The 13282-nt window shown below is 42.5% G+C and overlaps 1 protein-coding gene across 13 annotated transcripts in view; it reads right to left on the minus strand.

The window, feature by feature from the left end:
- The window catches only part of LOC144340762 (uncharacterized), a 205844-nt gene that overhangs the window by 38532 nt on the left and 154030 nt on the right, over window positions 1–13282 (minus strand). For 2 of the 13 annotated variants that reach the window (XR_013417083.1, XM_078001369.1), the window contains one exon: window positions 8131–9453. The exons of 10 other annotated variants lie outside the window; for them this stretch is intronic. Coding sequence is in view for 1 of the 3 variants with exons in the window: in XM_078001369.1 (XP_077857495.1) it covers window positions 9368–9453 (86 nt within the window). In the remaining 2 variants the exon portion in view is untranslated. Of the gene's footprint in view, window positions 1–1018; window positions 4026–8130; window positions 9454–13282 lie in introns of those variants that run through there. One more of the 13 variants, XR_013417084.1, reaches the window with a different exon arrangement.

Genomic DNA, 13282 nt, shown 5'->3' on the forward strand with positions numbered 1-13282 from the left:
GAGGCTGCAGTGAACTATGATGTCACCACTGCGTTCCAGCCTGGACAACAGAGCTAGATCCTGTCTCAAAAATGAATAAACGAAAGAAAGAAAGAAAGACAGACAGAGAGAAAAGAAGGAAGGAAGAGAGGAAGGAAGAGAAAGAAAGAAAGGAAGAGAGAAAGGAAGGAAGAAAGAGGAAAGAAGGAAGGAAGGAAAGAAAGAAAAGAGAGAAAGAGGAAAAGAAAGAAGGAAAGAAAGGAAAGAAAGAAACGGAAGGAAGGAAGGAAAGGAGAAAGGAAGGAAGAGAGGAAAAAAGAAGGAAGGAAGGAAAAGAAAAGGAAGAAAGAAAGGAAGGAAGAAAGAAAGAAAGGAAGGAAGAAAGAAAGAAAGAAAAAGAAAGAAACGTTTGACTGTTCACAACCACAGTATGCTTTGTGTTTGCTCTTCTAGTCTTTTCTTAATTCACAATGAAGAAATACTAGTAAGGATATGGGTCCTGAAACCCAACTACTTAGGCTGAAGCTCAGCTCCATCATTTACAACTTAAGTCACCTCAGAAAACTTAGTTGTTCCTTTATATCTCAGTCTCCTCATCCACAAAATGGGGATGATAATATCCTACTACGTAGAATTGTTGTGAGCAGTCAGTGAGTCTACAGTTGTAAAACACTTACAAGAGTGCCTGGCACATAGTAAGCATTATATAAATATTCATTGTTATTATTATATGAACAAAGTTACCAAGAAGGAATTGAATGTGGTTTAAGGATTAGATCATTGGAATTGCAATTGGAATTGGAATTAATATCGACATGATTGATACGGATGAAGCATTTCAGCTGTCCAATAAGTCACAGGACACTGGGACCTGGGAACCCAACAAGGCATCACTTTGCATTTCCGCAGTGGAACCCGTACCTATTTTTCAGAGGTTTCCGGGCCATGCGGTGCTGCCCCTCCCACCCCAGAGCATCTCGCACAGCATCTCAAGGCAGCTTCTCTGAACAGTCTCCAAATCAGCCTAGTCACTGTGTAGTTTTCTTTTTTTTTTTTTAATTCTTCTTTAGGCACAGTCTCTTTCTGAAAATGAATGGTATATATTTACAGAGAAAAAAACGACAGCATGTTTTCTGTGAATAGCTACATCATTTTTATTCCATTTCCTGTTTCCACCATTTGGAGTATTTATAAAGTTTTCCATTTGATCCCTTTTTTTTTTGGACAGACTGCTTGTTTGGAAAAAGTGGAGGAACAACAACTAAATAACATGGAACGCGCAGGAACCGAAGCTATAAACAGCCTCATCAGCATCGCCCTCCTGCCCAAGGGGGGAATGAGCCGTATCTTGGTTGGGACTCAAGGGGACAGGACTTTGAAGTGGCACAAAGAGCGAGCGGTGTGCAGAGCCCATAGGCAGGCCTGCGCCGGGCAGACGATGCACAGCGCAGGAGGATTTCTGCTCCTGCCTGGAATTCATTTGCAGTCATTACCTTGTGTGTGCGAAGAGTTGCCCAGAAAACAGAGGATGGAAAACAAGGGTTATCGCAGACTATTAAATAGCTCTGCGGTTTCTATCCCAAAGGGATCTGGAAAGGGAAGGCCCTTAAACAGCCGTCTCCAGATAGTGCTTTAAGAGAACCTATTAGCAGAAGTCAAGTCCCCAATAATATGAGTAGTGAAGTGACAGAAAGCCCTAGAATGAAGGGAGGACGGTGACAACCTGACAGCAAATCCAAGGGTGCCTGTCTCAGGGACTTTGCCGACGGCCTGTTTCTCAAGGCACAGTGGCTTTCTGTTCCTGGAACAAGTGATTCAGGGCATTTCCCAGAATGATTTTTCAAGCTGGCTTCTTTGCTGGGTCTGAGACCCAACCCGTCCGTTTACAACATGTTAATTTCAGGGCACAGTGAAAGCCACCCAGCCAAAGCTAGCCCGGAACCAAAATAGAACACAGTAATACAGAATGTTTCTGAGTTTTCCTGCTCGAAGCCCCTTCTCACTAAAAATCATTCCCTACAGCTTGTAATTCCTCAAAGGAAAAAGCCTGATTTTAGTGAAATCCCTGTGTGTTACATCATGGGATGCAGCTTGGTCCCTTTCTTTGTTGCTTGTTACTTACATTTAATCTGTCTTACCTTTAAGAACAACAACAACAAAAAATACCTCTGGAGTGGGCTGCCAACCCTGTCACCACGGAAGAACAAGTGTCAGGACCCCCCTAGTTAAGTCATGTGGTGCTGAGGGACTTGTTCATGGCAATGGTTTTTCCTTTTAAAAAATACCTCCATGGTCACGGGTCGCATTGAGGCAACTGGAGGATGGCCGGCCTTTGCAGGCAACTCAGAGAAGGATGCGGCTTCCTGTGAAAGGTGGACGTGTCACATGGGGTTGGAGCCATGGGTGACAAAATGAACTGCCTCAGAATCCAGGAACTGGAGAGATAGTGAGCAATCTCCCTGGACAGCTCTCAAGGAGGATCAGGAAATGCTGCAAAACTTGCCAGCAAGATGCATGACTAGCAAGGATGGCATTAGAAAGGGTTCCTGGGCACGGCAGCTTGCACCTGTAATCCCAGCACTTAGGGAGGCTGAGACAGGAGGATCACTTGAGCTCAAGAATTCGAGACCAGTCTGGGTAACAAAGTAAGACCTCCATCTCTACCAAAAATAAAAAGTAGCCAAGTGTGGTGGCACACACCTGTAGTCCCAGCTACTTGGGAGGCTAAGGTGGGAGGATCTCTTGAGCCCAGGAGTTCAGGGCTGCAACGAGCCATGATTGCACAACTACACTCAACCTGGGCAACAGAGCCAGACCCTGTCTCAGAAAAAAAAAAAAAAAAAAGAGGTTTCTCAAGGCTGATAATACACAGGTGTTTGCATGCACGTGCTCAGGTACTCTCCTAGAAAGTACCTGAAAAACACACAAGAAAAGCTTTTCTTAAGATTTTATTCAAATGAGCAGTAGAAAAGTCACAGCAAAATATTTAGCCCTATTAAGTAATGGAGCCATTTATCATAGTAAAGGGAAGGGAATTGGGGGTTAGCCTACTTCTAAGCATTTCATTCAAGGGAGAAAGATGAGGGAAAACACATAATATATCTTAGGAACAGTAATGTCCTGTTATTGTTAAAAACTGCTGGGACCTCATTAGAGCCTATGAAAACATCATCTGTAAGTACTGAAAGGCAATAAATCTTCAATAGCCAAAAAAAAAAAAAAAAAAAAAAAGGGGGGCAATGGGAGGGAAAGGCAAGAGGGAAGAAAAAGAGGGAGAGAAAAAAAGAAAAACAAAACAAAGAGGAAAATTACCATCTATCTGTTGGTCTTCTCAATGCGCTGGGAGCCAGCACTTTCCATGCCCGCCTGCCAGCTGGCTTCCCAGAGCGACCATGTAAATTCGGCAGCTTGATGCCAGCGGACCAGATAGGAGACTATATTAAATGTTTTAAAATAATTATTGACAATTAACAAAATGTTTAGAATAGGTTTTTTCTCTTCATTTTCATACTATAACCTCTCAGTGATCTTGGTTCCTTCCTTGGACATGGAAATTCCTTTTGATAAGCTTCATCCTGTGACTCAAGTCGAGCCAATTCTGAACGGAGCAGATATTGTACAGTAAGAGGTTCAGGTTGCTGCTTTGGGGTTAACGAAACATTGTCCCTATAGCCATTGTTCTTGGCACATGGCTGCAGAGCGTCTTCTAGGCCAAATGCCTTTACAAGATCGCGGGGACTATGCAGTTCAATCGTTCTGTGATTGAGAAATGGTCACAGATAATAAGTAATCATCCTCTTTTTGAAAAATGGAAATCATTATAGCTTCAGCAGTGAGCTAGGTGGAAAGAATCGACCGTCAGAACCTGCACAGTAATCACGTCAACAAAACGTTGTCAATAGAGAAAGAAATCTCTTGGTAAGTAGAGAGCACAGTATATTCTTTATTCCATAAATGTGATCTTTTTTCTAAAAGAGAGATGAGTGGACTCCTCAATGGGCCAATCCGTATGAGGCTGCAAATTCTTCCATATCTGGCTTTCATGTCTGGAGAGAAACATGCTCACCATTATTTGTACTTTTTTATTGTCTGCTGATCATTTTTAAAACATTTAACACTTCCCTAAATATACACTGCTTTTGTAAACATAATATTAAATAAAAAGCTAAATTATTAAGTATTAAACAAAACTATGCATTTAACAAAACCCCATTTGTCCTTACCTACTCTTATCTCTCCAACTACTTGATATTCTAGAATGAATCCTAGGCAGTTTCTATGTTAAAAGAGAGGATTCACAAGATTCTACCAGGAAATGCCTTTATTCTCTGCACACCCTCATTTCAACCTGTCCTGTGGAATCTGTTCCTGCCCTCGTCTAGAAGGGAGATTGGGTACAACCATAGTTGTAAGAATATACAAGAGTGGTCTTCTTTTAGCCATTGGTGTGCTTGTTCCTCCATCTTAATCAAAATTCTGAACTTTACTTAAAGCTTCTCCCCACCCTCGGCTTTGCCTTGGAGGCCTTGGAGTAGGCAGGGGTCTCTTGTCTCTGTTTCTAAGCTTCATGCTTCTGTGCTGCCCCCTCCTCAGAAATCCTCCTCTGGCTCCCTCTGGGAGAAAGCCAAGGCAGGGAAGGTCTGATTTGGCAGATAGTGCCTCCACCTTCTAATAGCGCTCTCTTGTCTTGGGGACCCTCAAAACTGACTATTTTTCTTGGAGTACATTTGAGAGACATTCTGCATAACTGTGGATCTCTCAAAAACAGCTCCCTGCTTCCCGTGTTTAGCCACTTACAAGTCCCTATTAACTCTGTTTCTGATGGTCCAATCAACACACACTCTCTCCCTGGTGGGGTTTCTGGCTCTCCAGGTGGCCCTTTTAGGTAAAGTCCACTTAAACGTGACTCCAGACATTTATTTCCAAGTATGGTGGACTAGAAGCCCTAAATCACCCAGCCCCAATTTCAGAAAAGGAAAATAAATGAAATTGGATAAATACGAAACAAAACAAAATAACATTTTAGTGAATCAACATGCCGGCAATAAAGTGAGGCGTCTATCTTACTCTGAAACTTGGAAGCAGGAGTTTCCAGTTTCAAAGTAAGACACTGAGCCTGGGAACTATGGAAAGTAAGGAAGATCCAAAACAGCCTCCACCCAAAACTAAGTACTGAACTCTGACGACCTTTCATTTCCATTTGAGAGTTACAGGGGCATGAGAAATGGAAAATTAAGCCCACCCAAGGTGGACAGACTGCCCCACCAAGCGAAGTCTAGAATGTCGATAGCCTTAGTATAAGGGTAAGTAGGAAACAGACTAGCAAAGAAGGGGAAAAGAAAGAACATGCCTATCTTAGAAGTCTTAACTACAATCCCCACTCATATGAGTTTTCAGCCAATACACACTATGTCTGTGTTTTGAAAAAACAGACAACTTAAATTGATCTCAAGCTGGTCATGCCCCAGGCGACTTCTAGAAGAAATCTCATATACAGGTGCTCCTTGACTTACCATGAGGTTACCTCCTGATAAACTCATCGTAAGTTGAAAATATCATAGGCCTAAAATGCATTTAATATGACTAGCCTACCAAACATCAGAGCTTGGCTTAGTCACCTTCGGTGTGCTCAGAATTTACATTAGCCTGCAGCTGGACAACAGACAAAACAGCTCACTGTCACTTATCAGTTGTTTGCCCTTCCAATCATGATCTCCTGGCTGACTGCCTAGCATCTCAAAAGAGGATCATGCAGTTTTCTGTGAACGCATATCACTTTTGCACCATAGTAAAGTCAAAAAAATTGTTAAGTCAAACCATCATAAGTAAGGGACCATCTGCACTCTCAAAAGGAACCCAACCTCAACTCAATCTCAAAGAATTTCAACAGATAAAGTCTCAAGAAACAGAAACACAGAAGGAAACCAGGAACAAGAGCAAGGAACATAAGCAAGCAGCAGCAGAACATGCAGACACACTCATGCATGTTGCAGATTGGGTGCTTTGGAAGCAGCCACAGGGCCAGACCTTGGAATACAGTGCTTATTAGGGTCAGCAACTGTGAAAGGGAGGAGGAGAAGGAGAAGTTGAACTGTAATGTAGCTCTAACAAACCCTCGTTCAACCCAGTGGGTGAAAATATCATCCATGAGAGGTGTCCCACGCCAGACCCAAATGGCCAGGTCTTGATACCCTCACTCTGTCCCAGGCTATTTTGAATAGGGCATGGCCGTAGGCAAGGCAGCTCCCTGCAGATGGAGGCTGCCTGCTGAGCTCATTTCTCCTCACAGCTGGGCAAGACATCTGGGCATCAACTCTTTCCTTGACGGGGAATATAGGTGGTGCATCTCTGTGTCAGACAGGTAGATGATAGATAGATAGATAGATAGACAGATAGATAGATAGATAGATAGATAGATAGATAGATAGATAGACTAGATGTCAGAGAGGCCAAGATTTTCAATATGGAACTTATCAAATAGAATATAAAATAAGTATTTTAATTCTTTTTAAAGACAGGGTATCGCTGTCACCCACGCTGGAATGCAAAGGCATGCTTCCAGCTCACTGCAGTCTCAAGCTCCCAGGCTCTAGCAATCCTCCCACCTCAGTCTCCCGAGACTGGGACTACAGGTGCACACCACCATGCCTGGCTTATATATATATTGTAGAGATGGGGGTCTCACTACATTACCCAGGCTTATCTCAAACTCCTGACTTCAAGCTGGCCTCCCACCGTGGCCTTCCAAAGTTCTGGGATTACAGATGTGAGCCACTGTGCCTGGCCAAGTATTTTAATGTTTTAATAAATATTTCATTCCTTTAGAGTTTTGAAAATAAATGAGCACATTTGTAAGGAGAACCAAATTTGTAAAGTAGAACTTCTAGAAATGAAAATTACAATATTCAGATTTAAAAGTTTATCAGACATGTTCAACAGCAGATTAAGCACAATCAAAGAAAGAATTACTAAGCTAGAAAATAAGCATCAAGAAATCATTCAAAATGCAGCTCAGAGAAACAAAGAGATGGAAGAGAGAATAAGAAGATGTAATATATGTTTAGAGTTCAGTAGAAGATACGAGAGAGAATGAAGAAGAGGTGATATTCAATACAATAATGATTGAGAGATTTCCAGATTTGTTGAAAGGCTCAAACTGGCACAGCCAGGAAGCCCAGTAAAGTCCCTGTGGGTTAAATAAAATAAATCCAAAGGTAGATGCATTATTAAAAACAACAACCACCAAAGAGCATCAAAGACAAGCAGGTTTTCAATGCAAGCCAGAGAGAAAAGACAACAACCTTCAAAGAGAAGGAATTACCTTAAAGGTTGATTTCTTATCAACAATAATCAAAGCCAAAAGAGCGTAGAATATTTTTTTTCAGTTTGCTGACATTTTTTCAGTTACTGTCATCCTGGAACTCCATACCTAGTCAAATTATTTTTTCGAGAATGAAGAATAAATAATAACCTTTTCAGACAAACAAAACCTGAGAGAGCCTCCCCCAACAGACTCTTACAAGCAGAAATTCTTACAATCACAAGAATTTCTGCTTGTAAGGTATTTGGCAATCCTAAAATTAAAAACATACTTTCACCAGAAAACATACTGGAGAAAATGAGAAAACAAGGCAAAGAGTGAAAGAAGATACTTGTAACACATATAACCCACAAAGTCTCATGTCGATGATATGTACAGGGATGATATGGTTTGGCTGTGTTCCACCCAAATCTCATCTTGAATTCCCACATGTGTGGGAGGGACTCAGTGAAAGGTAATTGAATCATGGGGCCGGGTCTTTCCCTGCTGTTCTTGTGACAGAAAGTCTCACGAGATCTGATGGTTATTATAAAGGGGAGTTTTCCTGCACAAGCCCTCTTCTCTTGTCTGCCACCATGTGAGACGTGCCATTCACCTTCTGCCATGATTGTGAGGCTTCCCCAGCCATGTGGAACTGTGAGTTCTCCACTAAACCTCTTTCCCTTGTAAACTGGCCAGTCTCAGGTATGTCTTTATCAGCAGTGTGAAAACGGACTAATACAAGGGATCTTAATAATAAAGAATAAGAATATGACAACTCAATAGAAAAATGGCAACCAATTCAAACAGGCATTTCATGCAAAAGGAAATTCAAATGGCCAATAAACTTATTTTTAGATGCCCAAATTTATTAGTAATCCAAGACATGCAAACTAAAATCATAATAACATACCATGACATTAGGATGTCAGAAACTCTGAAGTTTGATAGTACCAAATGTTGGCTGGGACGTGAAGCAACTGGGAATTTCATACACTGCTGTTGGGGGTGGAAGCCAAGAACAGGTTGTTATAGAAGATAAGAATAGAGTGATGTCTTCAATTGGGATGGCCTTTCTAAGAAAATTTTAGCTGAGATTGAAGAATAAGAAAGAGTTAGTTAGATCAAACTTTTCCAGCATAGAAAATTTTGTGGACAGTCGGGCCTGGGGTCTCACGCCTGTAATCCCAGCAGTTTGGGAGGCCAAGGCGGGTGGATCACCTGAGGTCAGGCATTCAAGATCAGCCTAGCCAACATAGTGAAACCATGTTTCTACTAAAAATATAAAAATTAGCCAGGCATGGTGGTAGGTGCCTGTAATCCCAGCTACTCAGGAGGCTGAGGCAGGAGAATCGCTTGAACCCAGGAAGCAGAGGTTGCAATGAGCCAAGATCACACCACTGCACCCCAGTCTGGGCAACAGAGTGAGACTCCATCTCGAACAAAGAGAAAAAATTGTGGAAAAGGCTGAATGGTAAAGGGCTTGGTATGTCTAAGGAACAGAACGACAGCCAGTGTTGTAGGACAGAGGAGCAAGGGGTGTGTGTCCAGAACAGCGCAGGATTAGGTTAAAGTGGCAGGCATTATTCATGTTTTTTCAGGTTATTCTAAGGATTTTGATTATCATCCTAAGACCTATGGGAAGCTATTCAAGGGTTTAACGAGCAAGGTAGTGACGTTATCATACTTGCATTTTTCAAAGATCACTCTGGCTAATACTAGGAAAACGGGTTGGGTACATGTGTGTGCAATAATGGACACAGGGAAATGACCCAGGAGCCTGTTGCAACAATCCAGGTGATGAAGAATGATAACGTAGTCTAGGGGCAAGTGGGCAGATCGTGAATAGTTAGGAAGTAAAATCAATAGACCTTGTGATGATGGTGAGGACTACAACTGACGTCTGGGGCCTGGTTTGCAAAACCAGTTTCATTGTGGTGCCACTCACTCAGATAGAAAACCCCGGAAGAGGACAAATTTGAGTGTGGGGCAGAGAGAGATTAGTTCAGCTTTGCACATACTGATTTTGAGGGGCTTATTTTGCCTCCAGGTGGACAGATAAAGGATCCAGTGGTGCACTAGAGCCGCTCACACTGGTTTGCATCTCTTCCGATTCCGTGTTCGGTCGTACCACGTCAGTAGCTTGATGTCAGCCACAGTGAGAATATTTGCACCTGGAAATTGGCAAATGCGACAATTCATGGTGTATTATTTCTTCCCCTTTGGAGAATTGGTTGTTAAACATTGACCAGCACACCACCCTTTGGACTGCAGAGGAGAAGTCTGGTGTCGAGATATAAAATTGGGGAGTCATTGCAAGGCAGCTGGAGGTTCTCAGCTGTGCTTCATTAAGCAGCAACTCATTTTTCACACAGAGCTGAAAGTCTTAATGGGGAATTTGCTCATGCCATCCCCATAAAACTGCCTCGTAGAGACACGTGAATGGCTGGCAGACTCTTCAGACAGGTTGGGGATAATTTTACAAGAAAATGAATAAAAAAGAAATAGTAGTCAAAGAAATGCAATTCTCCCATTTCCGGCGTTGCTGATGTGGCAAGGAATGTGAAAAAAAGTGTTAGGGTTGACTCGCATGTTCCATTGACTGCCTTTGGGGCCATTTGGGACCACTTGCTTCCTTAGGAGCTCCGTGGCCTGACGCCAGCCCTGTGTACACACCAACACCAGGTGGCAGGCGTTGTGCACACCCACCCCACCTGACCTCACACCCAGGCACAGGCAAGAAGACACAAGCCAAGAGCCCTGCCAACAGCCTCGTTTCCACCCACAGAACCGCGTACTTCCAGGCCGCACATGGAAGCAGAGCTTAAGAAAATACCGTGGCTAAGGTGTCTGACAACTGGAGCAAGACGTGTAGCTATTACTGTTCAAAGAAGGGCTCCCAGGGCTGCAAAGCAGTAGTAGTGCGTGGTCCTGGGAGCAGCGGCCCTGCCCCTAGGAGGTCTTGGTTCGCTTCCAGAGATAACAGCTCTAATGATGGTGGTGGGAGCACCTTCCTCCAGGTTAGGACTTTACACTTTTCCAAGTATTTTCACATGCAGTTTCTCATTTCTTTTTTACGACAGCTCGATGGAGTTGAAAGCGCAAGTGTCACTATCTTCCCCTGCTTTACAAATGAAGTAACTAAGGTTCAGAAAGAGTAGTTGTGACTGTACAATTCCAGCTCCTTCAAATTAACACGGACCACCCAGCAATGCTGTGCTGGGACTGGGTCACATTCACTCCAAGTCTTTCCCATTTATCTTCTCTCCAATGTCTTATTGTTGGCATCTCTGGTTTCCCAATCTCCCTCCCTTCCCTACCCTCCCACCAATTTGAATTCCAGGAAATGGCGTACGTATTTGCACTTATAATGGAATATATAATTCTGTATGTGATTGTATCTGTTAGTAACAGTATATATTTTGCCTTCTGAAACATCTGAACAGACAGGCTGCCTTTTTTATAAAGTCCTAAGTAGAAATCCAAGCAGTGTCCATTGTATATATGTTAATATGTTTATATCAAAATGTCTTTTAAAAGAACTTTCATCTGGTTATAAAATTAATACGTGTGTTTATATTATAAAACTTGGAACAAAACGTTTTTGTGATTATAAAATGATGTATTAGTTGATATTATATAAAGTTTGGAAAATCAGGAATAAACTATTATCCATAATTAATATCAAAACAAAAATATTTGTTGTGATGGAAACTTCCTTAGGACAAGTATGTAGACTACCAAGATAGTGATTTATTTTTTCTTTTTTTTTTGAGACAGAGTCTTGCTCTGTCACCCAGACTGGAGTGCAATGGCACCATCTTGGCTCACTGCAACCTCCGCCTCCCAGGTTCAAGCAATTCTCCTGCCTCAGTTTCTGGAGTAGCTGGGATTATAGGCACCCACTACTGTGCCCGGCTACTTTTTTGTATTTTTAGTAGAGATGGGGTTTCCCCACGTTGGCCAGGCTGGTCTCGAACTCCTGACCTCAGGTGATCCACCCTCCTCAGCCTCCGAAAGTGCTAAGGATTACAGGCTTGAGCCACCACACCCAGCCAATGGTGATTATTTTAAAAGCACACTTACTTGAGCACAGGCATACCTTTGAGATATTGTGGGTTCAGTTTCAGACTACTGCAAAAAAAGGGAATGACACAAATTTTTGGTTTCCTAGTGCATATAAAATCATGTTCACACTATACAGTAGTGTATTAAGTATATAATAGCATTATGTCTAAAGGAGCAATATACATACCTTAATTAAAAAGTACTTATTGCTTTAAAAATGCTAACAATCAGCAAGTCATCACCCTTTTGCGTGTAGCTCTGGCCTCACTGTTAATGGCTGCTAACTGATCAGAGTGGTGGTTGCTGAAGGTTGGGGTGGCTGTGGCTATTTCTTTAGGACAATGAAGTTTGATGCATCTATGACTTTTCCTTTCACAAAAGATTTCTCTGTAGCCTGCAATGCTGTTTGATAGCATTTATCCAAAGCAGAACTTGCAAAACTGGAATCAATCTTCTCAAAGCCTGCTACTACTTTATCAAGCCAGTTCATGTAATACTCTAAATCCTTTGCTGTCATTTCAACAATATTCACAGCATCTTCAGCAGGAGGAGGTTCCACCTCAAGAAACTGCTTTCTTTGCTCATCCATAGAAGCAGCCCCTCATCCATTTCAGCTTTATCATGAGATGGCAGCAGTTCAGTCACATCTTCAGCCTTCACTTCTAAGTCTAGTGCTCTTGCTAATTTTATCACGTTTACAGTGACTTTCTCCACTGAAGCCTTGAACCCCTCTAAGCCATCCAAGAGGGTTGGAATCAACTTCCTCCAAACTTCTGATACGTTGATATCTGAACATCCTTCCAGGAGTCACAAATGTCCTTCATGGCATCTAGAATGATAAATCCCTTCCAGAGGTTTTCAATTAACTTTGCCCAGATCCATCAGAGGAATCACTGTCTAGGGCAACTATAGCCTTAGAAAGTGTATTTCTTAAATAATAAGACTTGAAAGTCAAAATTAGTCCTTGATCCACAGGTTGCAGAATGGATGTTGTATTAGCAGGCATGAAAATAACATTCGTCTCCATCTTCATCAGAGCTCTTGGGTGACTAGGTGCATTGTTAGTGAACAGTAATATTTTGAAAGGAATCTTTTTTTTTTTTTTTTTAAATCTGGGCAGTAGGTCTCAACAAATGGCTTAAAATATCCAGTAAACCATGCTGTAAGCAGATGTGCCGTCACCCAGACTTTGATGTTTCACTGATAGAGCACAGAGTAGACTGAGCATCATTCACAGGGACTCTAGCATTTTAGGAATGGTAAAGGAGCGTTGACTTCAACTTAAAGTCACCAGCTGCATTCACCCCTAACGAAAGAGTCAGCCTGCCCCTGGAAGCTTGGAAGCCAGGCATTGACTTCTCTTCTCTAGCTACGAAAGTCCTAGATGACATCTTTTTCCAACGCGAGGCTGATTTATCCACCTTGGAAATCTATTGTTTAGTGTAGCCACCTTCATCAGTGATCTGAGCTAGATCTTCTGGACAATTTGCTGGAGCTTCTCCATCAGCACGTGCTGCTTCACCTTGCACTTTTATGTTGTGAAGATGGCTTCTTTCCTTAAACCTCACGATCCAATCTCTGATAGCTTCAGACCTTTCTTTTACAGCTTCCTCAGCTCTGTGAGCCTTCACAGATGATATAGTTTGGATGTTTGTCCCTTTAAAATATCCTGTTAATGTATGATTCCCAGTGTTGGAGGTGGGGCCTGGTGGGCGGTGATGGGGTCGTGGCGGGTGAATCCCTCATGTCTTGGTGCTGTCCTCGCGGTAGTGAGTGAGTTCTGGTGTGATCTGGTTGTTTAAAAGTGTGCGGCAGCCCCCACTCCCTCTCTTGCTCCCATTCTCACTATGTGATGTCCCTGCTTCCCGTTTACCTTCTGCCATAATCAAGAGCTCACTGAGGCCCTCACCAGAAGTAAATGTCAGCACCACACTT

Source organism: Macaca mulatta, chromosome 4, assembly GCF_049350105.2.
Source record: "Macaca mulatta isolate MMU2019108-1 chromosome 4, T2T-MMU8v2.0, whole genome shotgun sequence".
Classification (NCBI taxonomy): domain Eukaryota; kingdom Metazoa; phylum Chordata; class Mammalia; order Primates; family Cercopithecidae; genus Macaca; species Macaca mulatta.